Source organism: Notamacropus eugenii, chromosome 1, assembly GCF_028372415.1.
Source record: "Notamacropus eugenii isolate mMacEug1 chromosome 1, mMacEug1.pri_v2, whole genome shotgun sequence".
NCBI lineage: Eukaryota > Metazoa > Chordata > Mammalia > Diprotodontia > Macropodidae > Notamacropus > Notamacropus eugenii.
In genome coordinates, this window is record NC_092872.1 from 242,516,717 (window position 1) to 242,544,028 (window position 27,312).

A 27,312-nucleotide genomic window follows, 5' to 3' on the forward strand; every position below is an offset into this window, starting at 1 on the left:
TCATTATCCCAATGAACTTATCGGTTATTTCATTTTAGCTAAGTTGGGTGGCTTTTGAGTATGGTTTTCCTTTACATTTTATTATTACTAGTGTAGAGTGTTCTAATTCTGTTTTTTTAAAATTCTGCTCAGTTCAAGTAAATCTTCCAGATTCCTTTGAATTGTAATATTGGGATAGGGACTGGACCTAGGGACTCCTAGGGACTATTTACTTAGGTAATTCCCAGATGTGGAAGTTCCTTCTTTGGGTGAAGGTCAGTACCTTTTAACCTGGAGTTGGTGAATTTATTTAAAGTTTTTATAATTATATTTATCAACTATTTAGAAAACTAGTTTCCTTTGCCATCCTCTGTATTTTATTTGACCCATTTAAAAAACATAATTCTGAAAAAGGAGCCATGAGCTTCACCAGACATCTGAAGAAGTCTATGACAAAAAAAAAAAAAGATTCAGATTCTCTGTGCTTGGGAGAACAGAGAGGTTAAGTGATTCATCCAGGGTCATACAGCCAATTATGCGTAACAGGCAGGGCTCCAACCTAAATTTTTCTGTCTTGGAAGCTAATTTTCCATTATGCCATACTCCCTTGTTCTTGTAATATACATTATAATATACATATGTAGTAATATACATATATCTCACACTTAGTTCCTTGCCTTGTTCCTTACACTTGGTGAATTTTTAAAATTGCGTTTTGGTCCAATTAATAACTTCTGCACTTTCACGTATTTGATATTACACACACATAATATGTTATATATAGATATATATATATATACTATTTATGGTTAAACTTAATTACATATATGAATTTTTAAAATTCCATTTTGGGGTCTAATGAATCACTTTACTCATACTTTATTTGATTTTATATATATATATATATATATATATACACATACAATATACTCTTAATGTGTAAAATTCATTGTACATATGATGTTTTAAAATTGTGTTTTGTTCCAATTAGTAACTTCTACACTTTATTTGATTTTGTATGTGTAACAAACCAACTATTATAAGAACTTTAAAAATTTTACTTTTTGGTCCATTTAATAACGTCTACATGTTATTTGATTGTATACATGTATATGTGTATAAATCATCTATATGATATATGCATGTATACAGTATATAATATTAAATGTACAAAATTCATTATATATGAAATTTTAAAATGCTATTTTGATCCAATTAAAAACTCATACACTTTATTTGATTTTGTTATCCATAACATGCACTATTACATATGTTTGTATAACATCCCTCCATATGTAATAAATAGTAATGCATTTTAAAAGGTTTCTATTTAAAAGATTTTCCTTCTCAGACAGAACCAGCCTGAGGACAGTCTCTTTCTTCCTTCTGGCCCCCTCCCTCCCCCAGGTCTGGAGGCTTGGGATCTCTGGGATCTTGGGTGCATCAGCTTAAGCACCTCCACCTTGGGGGAGGGAGCAGGCAAGCTCCCACCTTGTACAAGCTCCCTTAGCCAGGTCCTCCAGGGCTAGAGGGAGCACGCAGGCAGCCTGGAGAAGGCTGGGCGGTGGAAGCAGCTTCTTGTGGCTCCTCCTCTTCCCCTGTAACGGAGCTGGGGCTCCTGGATGACGTCACCGACCAGGAAACCGCCGGCCCCTGGTGGGGAGGGAGGCGGGTGCCCCTGGGCAGGGCTTCACCCAGGTGCAAAGGCTGGAAGACAGGAGAAGGGGGAGGGGAGGGGAGGGACCCAGGGCGTGGGTGCACCCCTGGGTGCCGTGCACGGGAGGGTTCCCGGCTTCCTGTTTTCTTTTTTTCCCCTTTCTCCAGGAAGGTGCCCCCGTTCCTGTCCAGCGGGGCTGAGACCCTGCTCGACCATCGCCGGGCCGATGTCGGGTGCGTGACAGCATCTCCTGCTTGCTCCCTGCCCATTGCCTAGCAACAGGGAGCGGAGCGGAGGTTGCTTGAAGCAGGTGGGAGCAGCCCCGACGCCAGGCATCATGTTCAGCAGGTCTGGCTACCGGGCCCTACCGCTGGGCGATTTTGACCGTTTCCAGCAATCCAGTCTGGGCATCTACGGCTCCAAGCAGGGCTTCTTCCCCACCATTCTGGGGCGAGACCGGCTGAGCCTGGGGCAGGATGTGGGTGAGTGTTGGGAGAGGGGAGGGGGGCGTGTCCTCATTATTCACCCATGTCAACTCTCCACGGAGGGATGCGGGGTCAGTGGTGGTTATTAGGCTCCCTTCAACCCATGGCAAGTCAGACTGAGCTTTCCGCCTATGACCCGGCCTCGCCTGGCCACCAAGCAGAGTTGGGTGAACTTGGAACTAGGTTCCGATCCAGCTTTGGACGTTGACTAGCTGTATGCTCCTAGGAAAGTCATTTAATTTCTCCCAGCCTCAGTTTCCTTGTCTGTAAAACGAGTATGGTAATAACTGCAACACTTAAATCTCGGTGCTATTGTAAGGCTCAAAAGAGATACTGTATCCTTATCATGACTCTCCCAGGATACGAGGGCAGGATCCATCCTGTTTAGAAAATCCTATCCCCAGGGTGTTTTTCCTAGGGTATTCCCCAGGGAGAGCTTAGAATGATCATGTCTCTGGAACAGACATTATCCATGCAGAATAAGAAAGAACTTTAGGTTGTCCAGTCCAGTGCTCCCATTTTATGGCTGAGAAGACTGAGGCCTGCCGAGGTGGGATTTGAATCCAGTTCCTCTGACTCCAGAGAGAGATTTGTGTACTAGTGAAGCTTGCTATTCTCAACCTTTCAGCAGTCTATCTCCTTCCTCCATGTACAGGCTCCTCCTCGTTTCTGAATCATCTCCTCTCTGGGATCCTTACTTCCCCTCACAGCTTAGATAAAGCACCAGGAAATGGCTCTCTTCACATTCTAAATTTATTTCCTATTAAGTTATCTATATTTCTGTTGTTTTCCCCCAGTAAGCTCCTTGAGGGCTTTTGCTTTGGGATTTTTTTGGGGGAGGATGTTGAATCCCCAGCATTTAGCATAGTACTTGGCACTATGATCTATAAATGCTTGTTGAATTAATTTAAATTTAAAGTTAGACGGCAGGGGTGGGAGGGTGTTGTACACTAGATGTTAAAGTCAGAGGACCTCTAGTCAGTAAGATCTGAATTCACATCTGGCCTCAGGCATTTATTAGCTGTATGACCTTGGGCTAGTCAGCTAACCTCTGTTTGCCTCAATTTCCTCAGCTGTAAAATGGAAATAATAATGGCGTCTACCTCCCAAGGTTGTTATGAGGATCAAATGAGTTAGTGCCTAGCAGATGCTATATGAATGCTAACTTATTATTATTACCTATATTGAAATTTTCCCCTCTCTATAACCTCAAATTGCTTAACTTCACCCTACCTCAGTTTCCTCAATTGAAAAGTAAGGGGAGATTGCATTAGACAGCCTTGAAGGTCCAAATCAGTAATGTCTAGGCCAGTCCATTTTTCTATGCAGGACGGGGCTCTGCAGAACTGGAGGGATGAATCCTAGACGGCCTTGGGAAAACTATTTTTAGCTCCTCTTCTAACTCGTGGGAACCATTCCCCTACCTCTAGTAATATCAGTCACTCCCCATGTCTGTACAGCCAGTTTTGTACTCTCTCAAGGACTCTTCTGTATATTATCTGATTTGATGCTTCCCACAACCCTCTGTGGTATGCAGGGCAGGAATTATCATTGCTGTTCTATATATCAGGAGACTGAGTCTTTCAAAGAGAACTTGACAGAGTTACAGACAAACTCAGGGGATTTGTAAAAGGAGAAGAGTTAAAATCTGGAAATGGTTTATTCCCATTTCCCAGATGAAGACACTGAGGTCCAGAGCATGTGAGTCAGGAATAAAAACTTGGACACATCCAGCAGTACTATATTTGCTGGGCTGCCCTGCCCTTTGCTAGAGAAGACTTAGTAAGCCCAGTGTTACTGAATTCATTTCCTAAAACATGTTTGTCCTAAAACTACACCTCAATTTTCAATGGCTCCCCATTACCTTCAGGATAAAAATCCAAACTCCTTACTTTGGCAATTGGTCTAGATTTTTCCCATGTAGATTTACAGAATCACAGAATTAAAGGCTTAGGGGGGACCTCCATGGCCAGTAAATCCACAAAAGGGACCCTCACTATAATCAAATCTAATCCTTCCTTCACTGGCTGGGTTTTCTCTTTTCTAAGGTGTACACACCTGCTCCTCATGTGACATGGTGACAGGGCCTTTACCCAACCAAGATGCCCTCCTCAAGATATTTTCTAGCTTATTGATGCCCTTAAACTAAATCACCCAGAACTGGACACAACACTCCAGAGGAGGTCCAACAAAACCTACAGTTGGGCTCAAAGTGTGACCCTCTTGATACAGTCCCAAATGGCATTATCCTTTGAGGCTGATACAGATTCATTCCGAACAGTTGCTATCTAGCCATGCCCACTGCCATCTTACATTTCTGAGATTGAGTTCTGGCCTACATTTTTCTTTATTGAATTTCATCTTATTAGACTTATGCTGATGTTCTAGCCTGTCAAGATATTTTTGGATTCTGATTTGGTCTGACATCCATTGTGTGATCTGTCTCTCATCATTGTGCCATTTGCAAATATGATGAGTATGCTTTCATTCAAGACATTAATAAGAAATATTAAGCAGCACAAGGCCAAGAGCAGACACTCAAATGGAGACTTCTTGCCATGTTGGCTGGGAACCATTCATAATCACTCTTTGAATAAAAACATCTAGTGAGTTCTATAGCAATTGAAATGAAGGTAAACTGAGGCACAAAATTCTGAGCATGTTCAGTTTATTGGTAAGGCTAACAGTTACCAATAAAAGAGGTCTTTAATTCCTCAGCAAGACAAAAAAACCCCAAATAAGGGCAAACATCATTTTTACAGACAAAAGGAGAAGCAATGAAAAAACTGGAAAGCAGCATCATAGGGAAAACAATATGATTGGTCACAAAGCTTGTGGCATCAAAGATGGGGAAGACAATATGATTGGTTATAAAGTCGGAAGCATCACAGGCATGGGAAACAATATGATTGGCCGGAAATCAGCAGTGTGGAACTAGCAACAACCCCTTTTTCCGTCTAATAAATTCTGATAGATATCATCCATCTGCAATAATTACTAATGGTATAGAGAAAACAGATTTCCTCCAATTGATCAAGGACAGATAGTGGTATAGAGATAACTGGTTTCTTTTAATGAAAGTGATCTATAGGAAAACTGAATTTTTAAACTTAACTCAGAGACAAAGCAACGTGACTTGAACGGTTATACAAAATGTTGGCAGTGATATAGAATAGAATCAATTATTTTCTCAGTTGTGAATACATCTGATTGTATCTAATCTCTATCTTTTCCACAGAAATAATGAGATGCTTTATCAAAAAACATTGCTAAGATTTAGGCAAACTATGTCATCTACTAGTTTAGTCATTTAAATGAATTAATTTAATTAATAACATTCCACTCATCTACAAGTTTAATCATTGAAGGGAGTTTAGTCTGCCATGACTTGTTTTTGATGGAGCCTTTTTGTAATCACTGCTTTCCTTATCAGTTATTCTTTAGCCTTCATGTTAATTATCCTTTCTAGATATTTTCCCAGAAATTGAAGTGAAGCCCCTTGGCCTATGATTTTAGAATCTCTTCTCATTCCTTCTGGAACATTTACTCTTCTCCAAACCCATGATATTTCTCCAGTTTTCCATGATCTCTTTCATCTTCTCCTGACAACAGCTCAGCACTCACTTCTGCCCATTCTTTCAGCACCTGAAGATGTAATTCACCTGGGCCAGGTGACTTGACTTCATCAAGGGCAGTTAGATACTTTCCAACCATCTCCTTAATCATCTTAGGTATCAACTTCCCAATAGTCATTTCGGTTCTTCCAATTCCTGTGTAAAGGTATCTTTTCCTTTGTTGAGGAAACAGAAATAAAATAAGATTTAAATGGCTCTGCCTTCTTCCTTTTGTAAGTTCTTGTCATATAGTTCAGCTTATCCCTTCTTTGATCCATCCTTTTCTGCCAGTGTTGCTATAACATTTCCTTTTTTGGTTCTTAGCTTCCCTTGAGTATGTTAACTCATTCTGAACTTTCATATTACTGGTGCTATTTTTACACAACTGTGCCATAATCAAATTCATGATTATGTTATTTTATCTGAGAATGAACTACCTGTTACTTTGCTCCCATCTTCTGTGCATTTCTTTTAAAAAAATCTACGTTGGTTGATGAGTTCCCTGTGTACCCGCATTGGTCTCTTTAGACAAATCCTATTTTTTCTATTTGATGGAATTGTTTCCTTTTCTGTCTTCAGAATTTAATTCTCCAGTCCATCCCTCCTGGGCAGGTTTCCCCCAAAACATTTTACTCTTTGGAATCTTTCCTTTTAACTATTTGAAATCTCCTTTCCCCAAATCTAGTCTATGTATTGGCCTATGTGCTGATTTCTTCTCTTCTATCACTCCAGGATGAAATAATCCTTTCCCCCTAGGCTTCGCATCAACCATCAACCAGCTTTTCCTTCTTAATGAGAATCATATTCAGAGTAGAGTTCCTTCTACTCTAGAATTTCTTCCTTCACCTACTGAAAGATGAAATTGTCAGTAGAGTCAAGTCAAGAAGTCATCAGTTCTCTGCTTTCGTCAAAGAGAACTCCAGCCATGTCTGAAAAATCAAAATTCCCTGTAACTATTATACTATATTCTGCCTCTGTGACAGGCTGATAATCTGTTTCCACAATTCATCTAGTTATTTTTTCTCTTCAGGTAGTTTGTAGGATTTTCCAGTGACAAAATCACTTTTGTCTCTCTCCTTTCACCTTTTCCCTAATATTCTCCATTATTCTTCCCTTCTCTGGTTCCTGGATTTTCACCCCCTCTTCACCCTGCCATGAGTATGCCTTGTTAATAGCCAGTGTTCCCTCTTTTCCTCCTTTTACAAACCTGGACTGTTTCTTTTGGGTCATGGGCTGGTCATGGGTTTCATCCCACCAACTCTTAGCCATACAGATAGGGTAAAATTTGCCTCCTTTCATTAAGACCTCTATTGCCTACTATTTATTGCCTAAACTTTGGGCATTTGCATATAGATATTTCAGGTCATATGTTTTACAGTTTTTGGGGGGAGGTATTTTTGTCTTCCATGAATTTCTGGGTGTCTTAGATATGATTTTTCTTTCTTCTCTGTAGCTACTCTCTAAAGTATCTAACTTAGGGGATTGACCCATGGAGTCTTCTACACTCCTCCACAACCCCTCCCTCCCCTCATCCTTTTTTGTTTAAAATCCTTTTGGTTAGTTTTGCAGGCCATGGGGAAAATTCACTTTCATCTGCCTTTGTTATGTGTCCTCCCATCTCTGGGGAGGTATCTGTCATCCCTATATTTTAAACCAGATATTTGAATCCCCTTCTCAGATACCACTTTCTTAGCCATCAGTTTATCTCCCAAATTAATTTTTATTTTTTGCATTCCTTTTTGTAAATAGACAAAGTGAAGAAAATGCAGACTACGTCCCCGTGATCTTCAGTTTCTTGTCCCAGACTTCACAGTTGGTGGCAATGATTTTGATGTTCCTTCTGAATGTGTTTTTTTGTGCCCATAGAAATCACCAGAAATAAGAAGTTATCTTCTCTTTTTTCTTCCAAGTTTCTAAAGGGCCCTGTTACATGCCCTGGGAAGACGTGTTGTTCTCACTCTGACCAAATTGCAGCCTCAGTCCCCCTACGCCCCATCTCTTCCTCCTCTTTGCTCTCCCAGCTGCTGACTTCTGTGACTCTCCATCACTCTCTAGAGGGCCAGCTGTTTTCCTCCTTGGCGCATTGGATTGTCTCCTCTTCAGAAGATCCTCAGATCTGATTTTTAAGTTTTAAGCTTCCAGTTCCTTTCCCCTTTTCCTCTGTCTTCAGTCATCCTGTCAAAGACCAACTCTTCCCTCTTCCACCTCCAAATTCCTTTCCCTTCCTCTCCCTTCATTGAAAGCTTTATTTCCATTTCTTTAAGGAAGGCATCATTTCCCCTTATAATTAGAGAGCTATGGGCCACCGTCAATGACCATTCCTAGGCCTTCCTGTGTACCAACCATATCCCTTTTCTTACTGTTCCCTAAGCATTTAAGGATCATTCCTATCTTCAGTTTCTTTCCTTGAATACCTTTTCCTCTCCTCTCTGCCAATCCAAATCCTTCCCATACTGTACGGCCTCCAACTCCCCCAAGAAGCTTCCATTGGTGTCCCCAGCCAGAAGTGATTTCTCCCTTTTAAGAATTCCTGTAGCCCTTACTACCAGTACACCTTCACATGTCTCTTAACATATCTTGCCTTGGATTATTTGTCTTTGCGTGGATAGGATGCCTGTCTCCTCCCTCACCTCCAGGCAGAATTGAATTGGAAATTCCCAGGACTGCAGTGAGGAATCAGAATGAATATGTATTTGACCTCCACTTAGTAAACAAGCCTTAATAAACATCTAATCCAGTAAGATAAAGAAAGAATAAAGAGGAAACTAGCAAAGATGGGCAGGGGGAAGTGGGAGAGGAGCTATCAACCCAACAGGCATTAAAATTTCTTCCTGGGCTTCTGGTCCAAAGTAACTTCTTGCCCTTTCCCCACTGCTGGATTCAGGATTAGCCCTAGACATGAACTGAACAGGCAAGCCACCTACATGGTATGATTTAAAGGACACCAGGAAGGTGTTTCTGCCTAAATCATTTCCTCAACTGACCTGTGATTCTACCCTAAGACTTTTGTTAATGTGTTGTTTTGGGGAAGCAGAGGAATTTGACTTTAACTTGGAGGCAGATGAAAAATGTTGAAGATTCATGGAATGAAGGTTGGGAGGTGGTGGGGGAGGGGGAGAAGGAGAGAAAAGGTCAAGAGTCATGGGATGTGATAACGAATACAGTGGTCCATCCACTTAGTGGAACTGTGCCAGGTGAATTGATAGAAATGACTGGGGAAACAAAAGTTTGAGTTTCTGAGCACATTGATTTATTGGCAGGGCATCAATTGTAAAACATATCAGGTCCAGGACCCCTCAGCTAGGAAGTGGATCCTGAATCCAGGGGAAGACATTTTTTTTTGGCATAAAAAGAAAACAATTAACAGGATATAACCCAGATGAGGTAATTTGATTTCTAATTGAAGGGAATATTATGTAGTTTCCAAGTTGGGAGGGAGAGAGCACACAAGGGTAATTCCCAGAAATCAGAAAAAACAGATATCCCATTCCCTGCTCCCCCCCCAAGTGTTTGAATTCAATCAAAGAAACTACAGACTGTTGCAGTATTTACTCTTAGAGGAACTATAGCAAGATGAAAAGGAAAACAAAAACAAAAACACACAAAAAAGAGAAAATTTTTTTTTATACCTTTGTCCTTTCACTATGTATTTTTCTTTAAATTTCTGCCTTTAATTCTTTTGTTCCAAAGATATGCATTTTTCTTTACTTTTTAAAATGTGGTTTAAAAAAAATCTATTAAAATGGCATCAATGATCAGATAAGACATATGTGTTCCTTGAGATTTATAATTCTGAGAAAATTTTATTGCATTGTTTGAACCTAGTGCTTCAAGGCTGGGAAGCTGGACCACCTCTGCCTATTGCATAGAGACCAGATAGATCTGTTTAATGCTTAACTCAGAACCTAGCCCAGGGATGGGAATCTTGCAGGCACAAGGTCACGTGTGGCCCTCTAGGTCCTCCAATACAACCCTTTGACTGAATCCAAACTTCACAGAACAGATTCCCTTAATAAAAGGATTTATTGTGTAAAACTTGGACTCAAGTCAAAAGGCCACACCCAAGGACCTAGAAGACCACATGTGGCCTTGAGGCCACAGGTTCCCCACCCCTGACCTAGGGTATGCTGGTCAGAAGCCCATTCAGATAAAAGGAGTTTTTCAAAGACCTCTTGACTGGACTCAAGGGAAATATTCCCTCTCTGGTAATTGGCAGAGGACACACTGTTAGGCCAGCTATGAGAATATGGGGCCTGGACTGAGAGTCAGGAAATGTTGCCATTTTCTATGCCTTCTTTTTCTTTAGCTTGGGTTGAGTGTCTTATGCCCCACCTCCACCCCTGCCTAAGCCTGCTTGATGGACTAATTTGGTGTGCTTTCCAAACCCCACCCAGAGGTATAAACCTGGGAGAGGTCAGCATGGCATTTCCCCACTATCATGCTGTATTCATGTCTCCTAAAATTCTACTCTTAGTCATTCATTCATTCATCATAGGGATTTTCCTAAAACTCACCTTGTACCGTGTTGCCCCTTTACTTAATACAAAATCCTCTGTTTGGCATTTAAAGCCTTTCCCAATCTAGCCTCATCCTGCTTTCCAAGTGTTAGAACTCATTATTACTCCCAAACCACATTGTCTCCAGTCCAGCCAAATTGCCACAAATTTGTTCATACATGACCTTTCATCTTCCCTCTTTGGGCCTTTGCACAGACTGTGGATGTGAAAGTTTGGTAATAAATGGATGCCTTTTTTTCCCTCTTGGCTCCTTAAACACATTTCCCCCCTTTCTTGCTTTCTTAAATTCATTTTTAGATTTTACATTTCTTTTTCTGTGCATCTCTCTCATACAGTGAAGAGGCTTTTAAATTAGAATACTGGGAAGTGGTTAACTGAAGGTATTGAGTGGGTTTTTTTGGTATCTGTTTATCTTAATTCTCCTTTACCTGGCCAGCTATCTTCCTGTTGAAGTTTTCAATTTTGTTTCCTTGTAAGTCTGACTTACATCTGAAAATGAAACTCAGTAATTTGAAGCTTAGCTAGATTCAGGTTTTAGAACTGCCAAATTCAACAATTACAAGTGTAGTAGTCTATTGATTTTTTTTTTAAGAATTTTTTTTTAGAAGAATCTAGAATCTCTTTACTGGTCCAAGAACCAGTTTTTCAATAGATTGAATGATGAGTTTAATGAAGAGTTTCTGTCTTGATGTCAATAATGTAAACTGCCCAGAAGCCTAGAGAAGTCAAGGAGATTGTACTGTGATTTGCAGGAAACATCTGAAGTCCCTTCAGAAAATTATTGGGGTATGTTAGATTTTACACTATTGATCAAAAATATTATCATATTGGAATTTCTGTGTTGTGTCAAGATTAAGGGTGGGGAATCTGCAGCCCTGAGGCCACATGTGGCCCTCTAGGTCCTCAAGTCTTCCTTGACTGACTCTAAATTTCACAGAACAGATACCTTTAATAAAAGGATTTCTTCCATGAAATTTGGACTCAGTCAAAAGGCCACACCCAAGACCTGGAAGGCCACATGTGGCCTTGAGGCTACAGGCTCCCCTCTCCTCGTGGGGATTTTTCTGTGAAAAAAAAGATGACCTATTTCTATTACTTTCTTTTTCCATATGAATCCTTGCTATCCCATGAAATAAGCCTTTAGATGAGGATTCTGGGATATGGCCAGGTTTTCCTGTTTTAATGTAATCTTAGCTAAGTGAAATCCTTTAGTTGCTATTTTGAATTTATGCCATTATGCCCTCTTAAGTCAACATGCTTTTTAAGCACCTGTGAGCTTAGTAACAGGATGAAGATACAGCATAAGAGAATCAGAAGAGGTATTCAGACAGGTAGAAGGAGAACCAAAAGAGAACAATGAGAAGATACCATTACAGTATCAAGGGCAGCAGAAGGGTTGAGGAGGATGGGGATCAAAGACGGATTGTTGGTAACTATGGAGAGGACACTTTCAAGTCTGCAGAGAAGAAGAGAAGAAAGAAAGGAGAGGCATTTGTTTCTAGGTAGCTTTCTCAAGGAAATTTGGTCACAAAGGGAAAGAGGCATATAGGATGATAGCTAGCTAAGATGATAGAATCAAGTGTGGGGGTTTTAATGCATGGGAAGGACATGGAGGTATTTGTAGGAATCATGGAGGCAGTCAGAAGGTAGAGGTTGAAGTTTAAAGAGACTGGAGATGATTGAGCAGGCAATCCACAGGAGAGGATGGGATGGAGTGGGGCGTGTACATGGAGTGTGTTGAAGGGGTTGCCTTGGCAAGGACAAAGGTTACCTTTTCGCATGAGCTGTGGTGAAGGAAGATATAGAGACAGAAGGTGTCAGAGTGATGTAAGATGAGGAGGAAGGAAGAGGAGAGACTTCTTGACAAATGTCCTCGATTTTTTTTTCCCCAGTGAAATGTGAGTCAGGGTTCTCAGCTGAGAGAGCTGAGAGGGTGGTGGGAGGGTGAGCCCTGGGAAGTTTGAGGAGAATTGGAAAGATTTGGAGGATGCATCTTGGTGAGCAGGATAGTGAATCGATTAGAAAGATGTGAAAGAATTGCCATATGGAAAGGACTCAGTTGAAATGATGAGAAATACAATTTTATTGGCACTGGTAGTCTGGTTGGCTTTTTTGATGTTTCACCAGCTTCATTCACGTGAACTAGAGGAAAGCCAGCAGATGATGGGAATAGTCCAAGGCTGAGGCTTGATAGGACAACATCTTCAATAAGATAAGGGGACAAGGGCCTTCAGAGAAGAGCAGAATATAGCTGAATTGGTTTGCCAAAGGGTCAGAATGGAGAAAGGGAGGAGAGTGTAACCAGTGCATGGGGTAATAGCCCAGGAAAGAACGGAGGGGGTGGAGGCATAAGAGGTCATGGTGATGATGAAGAATAGGATTTGGGGTAGCAAAATAGAGGGGGGATGGAGCAACAAAAAGTTAGGATAAGGATATCACCTTATTTTCCTGAGTCTGGTCAGGGATCTTATTATAGTTCATAGAATATGGAACCAAGTCATAAGCTGGTCCTGTTTCATGTTCCAGTGATGTAGCCAATGTCATGAGTGGTGTGTATGCTTATTCACTCTTTGGCCCTTAGAATTTGAACACTTTTTCAGCTGTCTCAGTGATCTTTGACACTTTACTGGCCAACAAACAAAAGAGTAGCATTCCTTATGGTAATAAATAGATTTTTTTTAAAAGGATAGATTATACCTTTCTAGCATATGAGTTCTCTGTCCCAAAAAGTAAAGCTGTGAGGTGATAAGCTGGAGCATGAATCATTTATTATATAGCTGGGAATGAGAGAAAGTTTATAACAATAATAAAAAATAATATTTACGTAGCACTTTAAGTTCCACAAAGAAACTTATTTCTATTTTTCCATTAGATTCTCATGACTCTATGAAGTAGTAGTCATTATCCTCATTTTACAGAGGAAGAAGCAGAGGTTAAATCATTTGCAAAGAGTCACACAGCTAATAAGTGTTCAAGGCAGGATTTGAACACAGGTCTTCCTGGCTCCAAGTCTAGGACTTTGTCCATTAATGCCACCTCACTGCCTCTCTTACTCACAGAGTAAGGCAGGTCTGGGGAAAAGTAAAGTAAGAGCTAGTCATGAGTGGAAAAGAGAAGCTTCAGAAAGAGATACTGAGACTCTACCAATCTCCAAAAGTTCCCAGAGTTTGGTCTAAAGCTCTACAGGAAGCCTAAATGCCAGAGCTAGAAAGAACCTCAGAGATCATCTAATTCAGCCTCCTTATTTTACAGATGGGGAAACTGAGGCACAGAGGGACATGACTCATCCAAGATCCAATACAATTTAATGCACTTGGCATTGATTTAGTGCTTCATGTTTTCAGGGCATGATGTAAGAGGCTGGGGATATAACAGCAAAAGGAAAAATAGTTCCTTTCTTTATGGAGTTTATATTCTAGGAGCAGTGCACTAAAATTCATGTCTCCAACCTGTATGACTAGAGGAATGGTAGTGTTCTCAACAATTCAACAAGCATTTATTAATTGCTTTCTATTTGCCTGATTAAAATGGAGCAGTCCCTGCCCTGGAAGAATTTAAAGAAAGAAGGAAGTGAATGGGAGCACCCAGATAGAACTGAGATTTCCTAATGAGGCTTCCCCTCCCCACCCCCTTGTCAGTCCCCTCTGTGAACTGTTACCTATTCACCTCTGTCTCTGTCTCTTCCTCAAACAGACTCTCCCCAGAGCTGGCCATCCTATATCTGCCACAGCATCATCAGTTTCCTGGTGTTCCTGCTACTCATTATCACATTCCCCATTTCTGGATGGTTTGCATTGAAGGTAAAACTGGCAAGGGCTGGGGACCATCCCCTGCCTTGTCTACCCAATATCTCTACCTTTGCAGAGGGGTTTGGCATTTGCTGACTTATTTTTTCCCCTTCTTCCTTGTAATGCCCCTACAGTGGCAGGCAAATATTGAAGAAACTGAGCCTTGGAGCACTGCAGTGATTTAGACACTTTAAGGGGTGAGCCAGATCTAGAACCTCTGTTCATTGACCATGTCCTCTATATCCCATCACTATCTGCCTCACACATTCTTAGTCTTGGAGACCGATGGTTCTACCTTGGAGATTGCATATTAGCAATGAGAAGCACCAGTCTATCCTTTGTCCTAGGACGCTGCAAGTTGTTTTGACCCTAATTGAAGACCTTATCCTTAATTATCAGGCAGGATGATCAGAGACAAAACAGAAGACCATGTCTTAGCCTTTACTTCTGACTATGATGGATGTGTTCATTCTCATCTGGAATCTTATATATATAGTTATGATCAACATACCTTGTGGAGGACATGATGGAACCATAGAAGGTCTAGAAAAGGGTGTGTAGAGTCATTGGAGGGATCATGGGCCTTCCTGCTGAGGATAGACCAAAAAGGATGGTACTCTTTGGCATACAAAACATTAGAAAAGCTGCATGGTCTATTGGAAGTTGGGTTGGACTCTGAGCTGTAGACCTGGGTTTGATTCTCAGATCCATGTGGTATAAGAGCAATAATTGTAATTGACCTCAGAAGACCCAAATTCTAACTCTGCTGCTTGCCATCTGAATAACCTGGAAGGAATCACCTAACTGATGGCTACTGGTTTCTTCATCTGTAAAATAACGGACTGAACTAGAAAACTTTTGAAGGTCCTCTCAGCTCTTAATTTGTGATCCCTTGATCCTACCTTTCTAAATAACAACCTCATTGAGCCATTGATTTGTCTCTAAAATGGGGACAGTACCTCATAAATATGAGGAAGTCACATTGTACCCCTTCAAGTTACATATATAGGAGTATTATTATTGTACTCGAATACTTAAATATTCAAGAGCTAAAAAATCCTGGTAGATAGAGATAAGATGAACTTGAACTTTATCAAGAAATCCCAAAATACTGACACTTCATAGAGTCCTTTGAAATACCTGCCAGGCTAATTTAGGAAAAATAATTAGATAGCCTGTTTCATCCATCAGGTAAGGTGCATATAGAATCCACCCCGCCAAGAGGAGATGGTAGAACATAGAAGTGGATCTTAGAAGGATTTGGATAGAATGATGAACGGCAGAGCCATTCATGAAGACTGAGATTTGCTCAGAGAATGACCAGCCTTTCCCACAAAACAACCCTAGGGAATCCTGGACTGGATGGACCAAGGAAGAGAATTCTATATAGTGGATTGTGCTTAGAAAAGCCTGGGTTATAGTCCGAGGTACAGGGCAAGTCATGACCTCACCTTCTTTTCCTAGACATATGTTTCTTTCCTGGCTTCTGGAGTAGGAAGGGGACAAAGTACTTTGCCCTCCTCATAGGTAGGCATTACAGAAGGAATAAGAGAAATTTTAAATTTGCTAATCTCTTCTCCTTGTTTCCACCAAGTGGGAATGAGGGTGTCAGGATGTGGGAATTGGCAGAAGTTAGTGGTGGGTCTGTATGAAAGAGGATCCATCTTGGGCCCTCCAATCAAAGCTCTAACCCTCCTTTTTGATCCACTTTGTTTATATGTGTGTTGTTTGCAGATCGTCCCTACCTATGAGCGGATGGTTGTGTTTCGTCTGGGACGGATTCGGGCCCCTCAGGGGCCTGGCATGGTCCTGCTGCTTCCTTTCATCGACTCTTGGCAGAGGGTGGATCTGAGGACAAGAGCATTCAATGTCCCTCCCTGTAAGGTAAGGAATATCACCTGTATTCCCTTGGTGGTGGCTTTGTCCCATACTTCTGGGCTTGTGGAGTGGGCAGGGACAGACTATAGCATGGGTAGGAGGGTTCACTTAGTCATGGTGTATCTCTTACTGAAGGTTTGTCCTGGTTCTCACACATCCATTCCTACCACAGTAAATACACCCTGCAGGTCCAGCTCCACATTATGGAAGACCCAGAATGGAAAGATATGATCCCTTCCCTGAGTCTGATGGAGGGGAGAATGGATAATGAGAGATAAAGCTTACATACTTAGAAAAATGGAGTAATGACAAAGTATGGGGGAAGGTGGTTATGGTTTAGACCAATAATATAACAGGAATTGTTGGTCCTGTGCCTGGGGCCTGATAGGATGGTTTAGGCTGGGACCCAGAGACAAAGCAGACCCACCGTGGAAGGATGGGGTAGAGAGCAGGGGGAGGAATCCAGTTGGGGATTTAGAATGCTTCTGTTAGGTAGATAATAGGAGAAAGTGTGGATTTGGGGAACTTGGGGAAGTGGCGAGAAAATGCAGCTTCCTATTGACCTGATTTGCTATCATTCTGTCTTTTTTTTCAATTTTTTGCTTTTGCCCTGGCTTCCCAGAGATATTGGGGAACAGCTCCCTCTGGATCTCTCTTCTACAACCACCAGGCCTGAGCACTTCCTTTCTGTTCCTTAGCTCACCTGGAGATGGAGAATGTTTTAGTTCCTCACTCCCCCCTCTCCCTCCGCCAAAGGACTTTGTTAATGTTTAAGGAAGGGAAAGTAGAGTCAAAGCAACATTCAGGGGACAGAATTGGTGAGTTCTATACTCCATGAGTTGTGGCCTACGAGGCTCTTTGAGCCCTAGAAGTTGGCCCAGCTTTGGGTTTAGTGAATCCTTCTCCCGATTGCTGTTGACCTCAGTACTGAATTTGATTTTGGAGAAAACCCCTGTAGGAGGTAGCATCATAAGCACCTCCCCCCAAAAAGAAACCCACCATAAATAAAACCAGCTTCTTAGCCAGCAAGGATGGAGGATGATAAGACCATGAGGCAACAAAATGATAGGAGATAGCTGGAATTGACTCTGTGGGGTGAGGAGAGAAGTAGGAAGTGAGGAATGATTGGAAAAGGGGTTTCTCTTTTAAATCTTGTAGACAAGAGCCATTCCACTTCTGTCGTTTCCTCAAACTCTTTTCTTGGCATAGTCAATTTTGGGGGGGGGCCCCTAGCATAACCTCTGTGATGGGTGGGCTTCAGAGATTGTTGGGAAAGGTTAATCGGTCCCACTACTAATCTCTCCTCCTAGTCAGTGAAAGGTAGAGGAGATCCATCTGTGTGGGTGTGTGTGCATGCGTGTATGAGCATTTCAGTGAGTGTCTCCATGTCAATGAGTCTTTGTATGTCCCCAATACTTTGGCTCTCAGGAGGATCATAAATTTCATGGAAGAGAGTCCAGAGTCCAGCTAGTCTGAATTCCTTTTTTTATAGATGAGGAAACTGATGCCTGTAGAATTTAAGTGATTAACCCAAGGTCACACAGTCATATTGCTCAGAGGTGGGATTTGAACATAAGTTCTCTAGGGCCAATGCTTTCCCATGGTACCAAATGATAAATGTGCATTGACTGATAAATTAACCACGTGTGTCTATGATTAAGCGTGTTAATATCTCTGTGTCTTATGTACCAATGATCCACATTTCTCCTTAGGTCTTCCAAAGTGGACCTGGTGGGGCATTGCTTTGTCTTCCTAGGAAGTATCTGAGAATGTCAGGAGGAGGAAGTGACCAGAATGAATACAGCTGCGGCTAGAACTGTCCATCTCTGCTGAAAACTGGTCCAGGCCCTGGACCTCTGGGCCATCTCTGACCCACCTCCTCCTCCCTTCCAGCTCACCTCCAAGGATGGTGCTCTGGTGTCTGTGGGGGCTGATGTCCAGTTCCGTATCTGGGATCCAGTGTTATCAGTGATGATGGTGAAGGACCTGAATTCAGCCACGCGCATGACAGCCCAGAATGCTATGACAAAGACCTTGTTGAAGAAGCAGCTGCGTGAGATCCAGATGGAAAAGCTAAAGATCGGAGATCAGCTCCTAGTAAGCATCCCTTATGTCTGTCTACCTGCTGTACCTGCATCTGGGATTATTGGGGCGGGGGGCCAGGAGGGTGGCAAGGAGAATGGAGAGAAAACAAGAAAAAATAAATCTGTGCCCAATAGCACTTTTGGAGGAACCTGAGTGGGTTTGAGGGACACTTCTCAAAGGATGGAATGAGGCCTGGGTCCAAGATGGAATGAGACCAAGTCCTTCTAAGGCTGGAGATTCCTGGGTGGATCATTCTCTTCTCGATTCATGTCAGAAGACTCAGCAAGCCCACAGCTGTGCCCTGGCTGGTGGGTAGGGCAGACTTAGTGCCTGGAGATGTTTCACATGCATGATTATCTGCTGACTTTCCCTAGCCCAGTGGATGCCAATCCCTCCTTTCTTCCTTCCTGTCCTCTCTGCCCTTCATGACTTATCACTACCACTGCCCCACTAGCTGGAAATCAATGACATGACCAAGTCGTGGGGTCTGGAAGTGGACCGAGTGGAGCTGACAGTGGAGGCTGTGCTGCAGGCTCCCCAGGATGCCCCCTCCCTGCCTGGCCTGGACAGTGCCATTCAACAGCTGGCGCTCCATTTCTTTGGTACTGGCAGCAGCGGACATGCTCCTGTGGCAGCAGAGACAGGTAGCTGGGCCGGGGTGAAGAGGTTTTCAGATGTATTCAATCCACAGCCGTTCAGGTGCCTTTGGTGTACAGAGTGCTGAGGATAAAAAATGAGCTTATAATTTGTGATGAGTGGGGATTATTAACAAATAAGAAAAAGGCGAGGTAAAATGTGATGGGGCAAAAGAAAGCTCTGGGCAGAGTGTTCTCGGGTCAGCCATTAGAGAGAATGATCATTTTCAGCTAGTGGAAGAGATCAATGGATCAACCATCAATCAGTAAGTGTTTATTTGGGAATTATAAGGACCAAGAATAAAATGATGCCTACTTCCAGGGAGCTTCCTTTCCAATGCAGAAGACGACAGGTACACAAATAAATAATATAGGCATGAAAGTAAAGTGAATAGATGAAAATATATACCAAGTAGTTAATTAAATACAAAGTGGTTTGGTAGGAGGAAGATGCGGGAATCAGAAAAGGCTTCCTGCAGAAGTCTGCACCTTAAAGGAAAAGAGAGACACTGAGGCAGCATTTTAGACACAGTCTTCAGCCAATGCAAAGACAGAGAGATGGGAGATAGAATGTTGTGAGTAAGGAGCAGAGTGGGAACCATGGGGGACTGGATCACTGAATATGGGAGGGAGAGGGATAGACAATTAGGCAGGAAAGCTAGGGCCAGCTTGTGCAAGAATTCCAAAACTAAAGAGAGGTGATTGGAAACCACTGGAGTCCATTGAATGGGGAATCATGTGGTCAGATCTATACTTAAGGAAAATTACCTTAGCAGCCATGTGGGGGATGGGCTGGAGAGGTGAAAATCTTTTGGCAAGGAGATGTGTGCAGAGGTGATTGCAATAATGTAGGTGAGAGGTGATGATGGTCTGAAGTGAGGTGGTAACTGGGAGTGGAGAGAGGGGGTAGATGGGAGAGAGATTATGATGAAAGGACAAGATTTGGCCACTGATTAGATATGGAAGGAGAGGGAGGAGCTTAGCATAATACCAGATTTGTGAACGTGGGAGCCCAGAAGGATGTCAATTTTTCTTAGGTAGAAATAAGGAAGTTTAGAAGGTGAGGGGAGGGCTTGAGGCAGGGGCGAAAAGATGACGATTTCTGTTTAAGACATGCTGGGGTTCAGTTGTCCCAAGGACATCTAGTTTGAAATGTCCCATAGTTAATTGGTGATGTAGGGATGAAACTTGGGGGCCAGACTTGGATTAAAACCAAGATAAACTTTAAGGGAAGGCCTTCAAGGGAGAGAAGAACTTCAACAGGAAGATAGGATGCATCCTAGCACAAGGGGGAGAGAAAGGGAAGAGATTGAGAAATAACTGATGGCCCAGTTTAGTTTGGAATGGACAGTATGATAGAGTAGCCATGTGGAATGAGATGGGAAAAGTAGATTGGAACCAAATTGTGGAAGGCCTTAAATGCCAAGCTAAGGCAGTTGTATTTTATTCCACAGACAATAAGGAACCCATAGATTTTTGAATAATAGTAGAAAGGTGGGGAAGAAAGAGAGGAGGAGGTGATGAGGGTTAAACATGTGTGGTAAGAGGATTATAGTAGTAGCTGTGTGGAGGCTGAGCTGGGGAGGGAAAAGCCTTTGATTTCAGTTAGGAGGCTGTTCTAATAACCCAAATGAGAAGTGATGGGCCAGGAGTTAGTTGAGAGTATGGATACAAGACAACATAACTCTTGGACTGGAAGGAATCTTAAAGACCATTGAGTCTTCCTCAGTTTTACAGATGAGGAAACTGAGGCACAGAGATGAAGTGACTTTCCCATGGTCAGCCAGCTAGTATTAGAGACAAGATTTGAACTCAGTTTCCCTGATGCCAGGTATAGCGCTCAATCTGCTACACAAAAGCTGCTCTGCTAATAATGTTGAAGTAGAACCAAAAGGCCTTAGCAATCGAATGTATATATGTAGGGATGTCCCACCCTAGGCAAAGGAGCCCCCTCTGGGAGCAATTATATTCTGACCGGTCACATTTTTGTGGCTGGAGCTCAGCTGATGACCTCAGATAGAGGAAAGATGGTAGGACCAAGGGGGAAGGGAAAGAGATCTCAGCTCAGTGAGAGAGCTTTGCAACAACTAGACAATGAGATGTGCCTTGGGAGATGGTCAGCTCTTTGTCTCTACAAGGGTCTGGTTGTCCACCAGTCAGGGAGGGTCTACAAGGGATTTCTGCATTGGGAGAAAGGTTAGGGTCTATGATGTCTAAAGACTCTTACAATTCTAAGATTCTGTGATTCTTCTATGAGTCTTTAGACTTTTGAGGATAGTGTCACTGAGGATATGCTCTACTTCTTTCCTCCGCCTCCTCTTCCTCTTTCCTTCTCTCAAATTTTCAGCTGTAGTTCTAGGAGCCCTTGAAGAAAGTTTGACTTCATAAACTATCTCATTTGTCAATAACTTTCTGCCACTTATCTCCTATCTTGGGCAGATTCCAGTGGTTCTTGAGTTCCAAAAATACCTCTCCCCAAAGATAGACTGGCAGGAAATATTGCTAGATGATACTGAAGGTAGAAGACTGGGTTAATCTTCCAGGAAATAAAGGGTCTGGGGAAGACAGTCTGAAGTAGGGTCAGTAGAACTCCCAGAATGGAAAACTCATCTCAGAGGATAGATCAGAGGGAAGAAGATATATGACCTTTATTTTAGAGAATCATCCTTCTGATGGGGAGTCATGGTGGCATCCATCTTGGGAAGCTCTTATCAGATTGGAGAGATTAAAACCCTGGTCCAATAAGGAATAAGAACTCAGGTAGGGATTTCATTGATCAAGGGAACTCTCAAATAAAGAACTTTCTATTGATGAAAGTTGGGCCCTTCTCTGCAATGTCTAGTCTTGGAGTTGCCTAGGACACCAAGAAGTAGGGAAACTTGGGCAGGGTCACACAGTCAGTTAATGTTAGTCTAAATTTGAAATCTAGTCTTCCTCACCTGGAGTTTGCCTCCTCTATTCGTTACCCTAAGTTGTTTGAAGAGGAAAATAAAACCTAAGATAATATAATTGTAGCTAACATTTATATAGAATCTTAAGCTTTACAAAGTGCTTTAGCTATATTATCTCATTTGACCCTCACTATAATCCTAGCCTTAGGTGAGTGTTGGCTTATGTGGTTTCTAAGGTCCCTTCCAGCACTGAGGTTCTGGTTAGGTCATCAATCATTCTACATATCCATCTGTTCACTCTTCTCTCCCATTTTCTGGCTTCTCTACTCATTAGACACCATGGAGATGGTGAATGAAGTAGAAGGGTCCCTTCCACCTGCCAACAACCCAAGTAGCACCAGCAATGGCGGCACCAAGAAGAGACTGACAGTGGAGGAGTTGCTGGCTGCTGTGGAACTGTTTCTATCTGAGGCTTTGGTCAGTCAAATCCAGGCATGCTATCAGTTTAACATCCTCCTGCCCCACGGCACACATAGCACCTACTTCATTGATCTCACTACAGGTAAAGATGTTCTTCTGGATTCCTCTCCTGGCCAGCTTGGCTGGGGGCTTCCTTTGTTTGCACATATCTCGACTTTCCACCTTGGGGAGTATCTACTCTATAGCTCACCCATTTCAGAGATGTTTTTGGAGATAGAGGCTTTACCCTTTCTTTCCTCTACTACCCCAGGAGATGCTACCCACCAGGATAGCTTAAGTCGGGTGGAGTTGAAGTTGGGAAATTCAATTCAGTTGAATAAACACATATTGAAAGCCTCCTATATAGCAGACACTTGCCTGGGTGGTAGAGAGGTACATATGTGGGCGAGCATGAGTGTCTCTGACTCTGTTGTTGCAAGGTCAAATTGGAGGGAATTGGGGGTTTTCTACTGTTCTGAATTATCTACGTCTCTCTGGATAATGGAGAATTGGCTGCATTTAGAATCTTATGAGAGAGTATTTGTAAAGTACTTGGCAGGTCTTAAAGAACTACATATTAAATATTATTGGTCAGTGGTTTCAACTGTGTTTGATACTTCATGACCCCTTTTGGGGTTCTCTTGTCAAAGATGCTGGAGTGGTTTACCATTTCTTCTAGCTTTACTGATGAGGAAACTGAGGCAAAGAGAGTTAAGTGACTTGCCTCAGGTCACATAGCTAGTAAGTGTCAGAGGCTAGATTTAAACTCACATCTTTCTGATTCCCAGCCCAGTGCTCTATCCACTGCACTACCTAGCTGCCACAGATTAAATATTGACTATTATTATGTATTCATTTGCTAACAAAATATTCATAAAATCAATGGAGAAGTATGTCCCCAAAGGAAGTCTCCAGAATTGTATGGTGATTGGTTAGAAGGCTTTTGGATTTCACCTAAGATCACAGAGACTTTGGCAAAGCAATGCCAACGAAAAAACCAATAATGCTAATAGTCCATACAACATTAAATATGGAGGAAAAATAGCAGAATGTCAGCGTGTTCCAGGGCTGTTTCTATCTAAGCTTTCTTAGAAACGATGATGAGCTGATGAACTGAATAATGTCTAAGTTCTGTAGCACACAGCTGGTGGTGCTGTGAATAGAGCTCTAGGACTGAAAGTAGGAAGACCAGAGTTCCAATAGAATTTCAGGCACTTACCAGCTGTGTGACCTTGGGCAAGTCATTTCACTGTTGCCTACCTCAGTTTCCTCCTTCACTGTGAAGTGGAGAGCATAATAGTACTCACCTCTCTGGGCTACTGGGAGGATCAAATGAGATAATATGTGTAAAGCACTTAGCATGGGGCCCAGCATACAGTAGGCACTTATTAAATGCTTGTCTCCTTCCTTCTTTCTACATGGAGGTTTACAAACTGCTTAACATACATTGGCTCACTTGATCTCCCAGTAAACTCTTGAGGTAAAGAGTCTTAGTAAACTCTGGAGCAACAATGAGATGGAGAGAGACACAAAGCAGATGGAGAAACTGGAGTCCCAGTAGTAGTGATCAAATAGTCCTGGGTTCCTAGATTTATCAATGGAAGAGAACTTGGAGGTACCTACTCCAACCCCCTCATTAGACATGAAGGATGTGAGACCCAAACACAGGTTATGAGAGAATTAGAATTGGCACCCAGGTCCTCTGGTTCCAGGTTTCTATCTGCCACATGACCCTGCTGCCTCTGTAGGCTGAAATGGTACCTTGGGAAAAGCGCTGGCTTTGGATTTAGTTCTGGGTTTGAATCGTACCTCTGATGCTTAACTCCCTTGAGCTGGATGCATCACCACTACAAAGTTTACTTCTCTGTAAAACGAGGAGTTTGGGCTGATTGGTCTCGGCAGTCCCACTTCCTTCCAGCTCCAAATCTATGGATTACTATGATCTCTAAGAGCTCTTAGAGACAGACACTTTCATTTCTCTCACAGAGTTTAAGGGCCTTGCTATAAGTCACCCGGTAAGAGATATAGCTTGGATTTGAACTCAGGTCTTCTCACTCCAAACACTCTTTTCAGTGCTCAGTACAGCCCCTGACACAGTAAATATTTACTTAATAATGCTTGTTGGGTTTCCACTGAACCACACAACCTACTTCAAGAAGAGCAAAATGGTGATAATAGTAAAAATTAAAATAGTAAAAGTACTTTGCTACTTACAAAGCCCTTTCAGAAGAAATGATATTCATTAGTGTTTAACACATGGCAGGCAATTAACAAGCACTTGTTCCCGTCCATCCCCACCCTCTCCTCCAGTTCCTTACCACAGCCATATGAGGTAAGAAAGTGGAAAGAGATTTCATGATATAATGTGGGCCATGCAGCGAGTGGATTAGCTGCAGAGCCAGGGAATACATTGGTAGTCTGACCATTAGAAAAATTATCCATTTATTTTTAACATTCATTTAATTTTTTTTTAAGTTTCAGATTCTCTCCCTCCATCTTGTGACTCCCCCACCCGTTAAGAAAGCAAGCAATATAATATCAATTATACATGTGATATCGTATAAAACATATTTTCATATTAACCATATGGTTAAAATTATCTGTTTCTATATACATATATAGCAAGAAACTCAAAGAAAGTAAAAAACACTGTTCTTCAATCTGCACTCAGAATTCATGAATTCTCCCTCAGGAGATGAATATTTTTTATCATTTTTATCATGCCTTTTATCAAGGCAATTTTAGAATTGCCTTGGATCAGAGTAGCCTAGTCTTTTACTGCTGATTATCATACAATATTGCTGATACTGTGTACAATGATCTGGTTCCACTCTCACTTTGCATCATTTCATATAAGTCTTCCCAGGTTTTTCTGAAACCCTCTTGCTTGTCGTTACTTATAGCACAATAGTATTCTGTCATAATTGGGCAGCTAGGTGGTGCAGTGGATAGAGCATCAATGCAGGAGTCAGGAGGACCTGAGTTCAAATCTCACCTCAGACACCTGGCACTCACTAACTGTGTGATCTTGGGCAAGTCACTTAACCCCAATTGCCTCATCCTGGGTCATCTCCAGTCATCCTGATGAATATCTGGTCATTGGATTCAGATGGCTCTAGAGGAGAAGTGAGACTGGTGACCTGTACAGCCTTCCCTCATTCAAAAAACAAAGTCAAGTGCAAGTCATGTCATTATTTCTCTGATGGCATGGTCTTCTTCGGCAATGAAGGATGAACACACATTCTGTCATAATTACATACCACAATTTGTTCAGCCATTTCCTAGTTGATGGGAATCCCCTGAATTTCCTGTTCTTTGCCACCACAAAAAAGCTGCTATAAACATTTTTTGTACATGTAAAGTTCTTTTCCATTTTCTTTGATCTCTTTGAGATATAGACCTAGTGGTGGTATTGTTGGGTCAAAGGGCATAGACAGTTGGATTGCCCTTTGGGCATAGTTCCAAACTGTACTCCAGCATGGCTGGACTAAGCTGACCATTTGAAGTCCTCCTAGCCAGGAGACACATTAACCACACCAGCTGTTTCTCTCCTGTCCTGCAGGGAGTGGGAAGATTGGGCGTGGTGTGCCTGAGTGCAGCCCAGATGTGATTTTGGAAATGACCGAGGCTGATCTGCTAGCCCTGTTCTCTGGGGAACTGAAGCCCCTCGGAGCTTATATGAGCGGGCGCCTGAAGGTCAAGGGAGATTTGAACCTGGCCATGAAGATGGAGTTGCTCTTGAGAGCCATGGAATAGTGAAACAACAGTGATAACTGTCCCCTTCCCCTGTCTTGAGTCCCCAGCCTCTCAAGACTCTTGCAGTGAATGATGAAGAGACTTCTTTGGCAAGTAAAACGGAGCTGGGAAAGTTGATGACTCCCGTCATCCCCTCCCTGGTCTGGTTCTCCTGACTTCCTCGCTCAGTTTCCTCCTTTTGACAAGTCTTTCCTGAGGTCCAGCCCTGTGCCAGGGGACACTGTGGAAGAGACAGGAGAAGGCCCGATACGTGTTCTCAGGGGACTCTTGCCATGTCTAAAGAGACAAGACCCACACCTATGCAACCACTGGAGAGCAATCTAAAGCCCAGTGTTGGAGTATGCCTGGCGTGCTCTTACTGTGGCAAGAGGTCAGGAGAAAGGCAATAATGATCAAGGACTGGGCTCCTCAGGGAAAGCTTCAGCTGGGCCTTGGAGGAGGAGGAGGGGGAGGGGAACACTGCCAGCCCAGCCCAGGAAGATAGACTTCCTACAAGCCAGCAGAATCCAGAATAGAGACCAGAGGACTAGGGATGGGAGCCAGGGACTCTGTGACCCTGGGTGTCGCCTTAGAATGGAGAGGAGAAGGGGCTGGCCCCTTCCCTTAGCATGTCTTCAGCCTCTTAGATCTGTGGATGTTGTCTGTCTTCCCTGTCCTGCATGTGATATCGAGGATGATGGGAGGTGGAGCACCTTTACACATCCTGACTCTTGACTGAATTGTCTTTGTGTTTTAAATTAAAAGACTAAAAATCCTGATTTGTGTGTTTAAGATGGGGGGAGGCAGGTCCTGGAGAGGAATTCCAGAGTCTGTCTGGCTAGTTAAAAGTCAGAATATGAGTGACTTGCCCAAAGTGACATCACTAGTTAGAGGCATGTCTGTTATAAACTACTCCTAAATCAGTAACCTCTTCCAGGAAAGCAAAACTTAAACTCTGTGCCCCAAGACTCAAAGAACATCTTTTTGGCAAGAGGGTGAATGAGCAGGGGGCCGGGTGTGGGACTGGGAGGATCTTGGTTTAGGGGAAAGGGAAACAGTGAGATGGGTAATGATATCACAGAAGAGTCTCAGCCTCTGAGTAATAGGAAAGGATGGGTGGAGAAGCAGAGATGAGAGAAAACCGAAGCCACTTTTGTTGGTTGTGGGGGAAATCTAGGGTTGTTTGGAAGACTAGCCTACCTGTTCTTACAAGTTCAAATGAAGCTTCCTCTTCTCTCATTTCCCACCAGAAGTGAACAGTAAAGCTCATTAAGGTGTGTCCCCAAGGAATCTTACTTTTCATCTTTTAAAGTGAATAATCACTGGATGCTCAGTCATATAGGACATTATTTTCATTTATCAAACAAGATACATTTGAAAACATTAAGAAAAAACTTTATTTCAAAAACTAAAAACAGAAAATGAAATACAAAATGCCACTTTTTATTATTTTATTTTGAGTTTTGTGGTGTTAGAGTTGTGTCTGAGCACTCTTAGCACCCTCATGCTTTTAAGTTTCCATTTGGGCAGCAGGGCATAGTGGATAGAAAGTTGGGGAGTCTTGGTTCCAAGTCTTGCCTGTAACACAA

At 42.4% G+C, this 27,312-nt stretch overlaps 1 protein-coding gene across 1 annotated transcript; it reads left to right on the top strand.

Moving 5' to 3' along the window:
• Window positions 1–1,735: 1,735 nt before the first annotated feature.
• Window positions 1,736–26,502, top strand: STOML1 (stomatin like 1). The gene is made up of 7 exons (XM_072628398.1): window positions 1,736–2,118; window positions 13,946–14,052; window positions 15,775–15,924; window positions 17,812–18,015; window positions 18,458–18,647; window positions 21,864–22,091; window positions 25,551–26,502. Exons 1-7 carry the CDS (start codon window positions 1,974–1,976, stop codon window positions 25,742–25,744), a joined length of 1,218 nt encoding a protein of 405 aa, XP_072484499.1. The 5' UTR covers window positions 1,736–1,973; the 3' UTR covers window positions 25,745–26,502.
• The last annotated feature ends 810 nt before the right edge of the window (window positions 26,503–27,312 follow it).